At 67.5% G+C, this 409-nt stretch overlaps 1 protein-coding gene across 1 annotated transcript in view; it reads right to left on the bottom strand.

The window, feature by feature from the left end:
• ARHGEF10L (Rho guanine nucleotide exchange factor (GEF) 10-like) overlaps nucleotides 1-409 on the bottom strand; it is a gene marked incomplete at both ends in the record, with an annotated part of 10,796 nt that overhangs the window by 5,484 nt on the left and 4,903 nt on the right. Inside the window, 1 exon segment of the mRNA XM_009585585.1 lies at nucleotides 86-322. Within this exon segment, the coding sequence (XP_009583880.1) occupies nucleotides 86-322 (237 nt within the window).

Here is a 409-nt window from a genome sequence, read left to right as displayed (position 1 = left end):
GGGGAGATGCAGCAGATCGTGCCGGTCCTCAAGGTTTGGTGCTGGCGATTGCACCGAAGGACGGATGCAGAAGACGCGGGCTCACCTGCCATCCCGCAACCCCAAGCACACGGTGGGATGCAGGGATGCGGGGGGCTGTTCGGTGGTCGGTCGGGGTTCCTGGCCGCCCGCCGGTTCCCCCTCGCCCGCCTCGGGGATGTACTCCATGCACAGCACCGGCGAAGCCACCGGGAAGGACTTCACCGTCCGTGGCACGGCGCGGTTGAGGGAGAAGATCTCCACCTGCCCCCCTGCGCCTTCCTGGCCCCCTCCAACCTGCAGGGACCAGAAAACGGGTGTTAGCACCAGGCACGAGCACTGGAGAGGGGGTTTGCAGCCAGCGCGACCCAAACCCGGCGGGTTTTGCCCC

The sequence above is a fragment of the Fulmarus glacialis genome, unplaced genomic scaffold, assembly GCF_000690835.1.
Source record: "Fulmarus glacialis isolate BGI_N327 unplaced genomic scaffold, ASM69083v1 scaffold22149, whole genome shotgun sequence".
Lineage (NCBI taxonomy): Eukaryota > Metazoa > Chordata > Aves > Procellariiformes > Procellariidae > Fulmarus > Fulmarus glacialis.
This window is presented reverse-complemented; position numbering and strand designations above follow the sequence as displayed.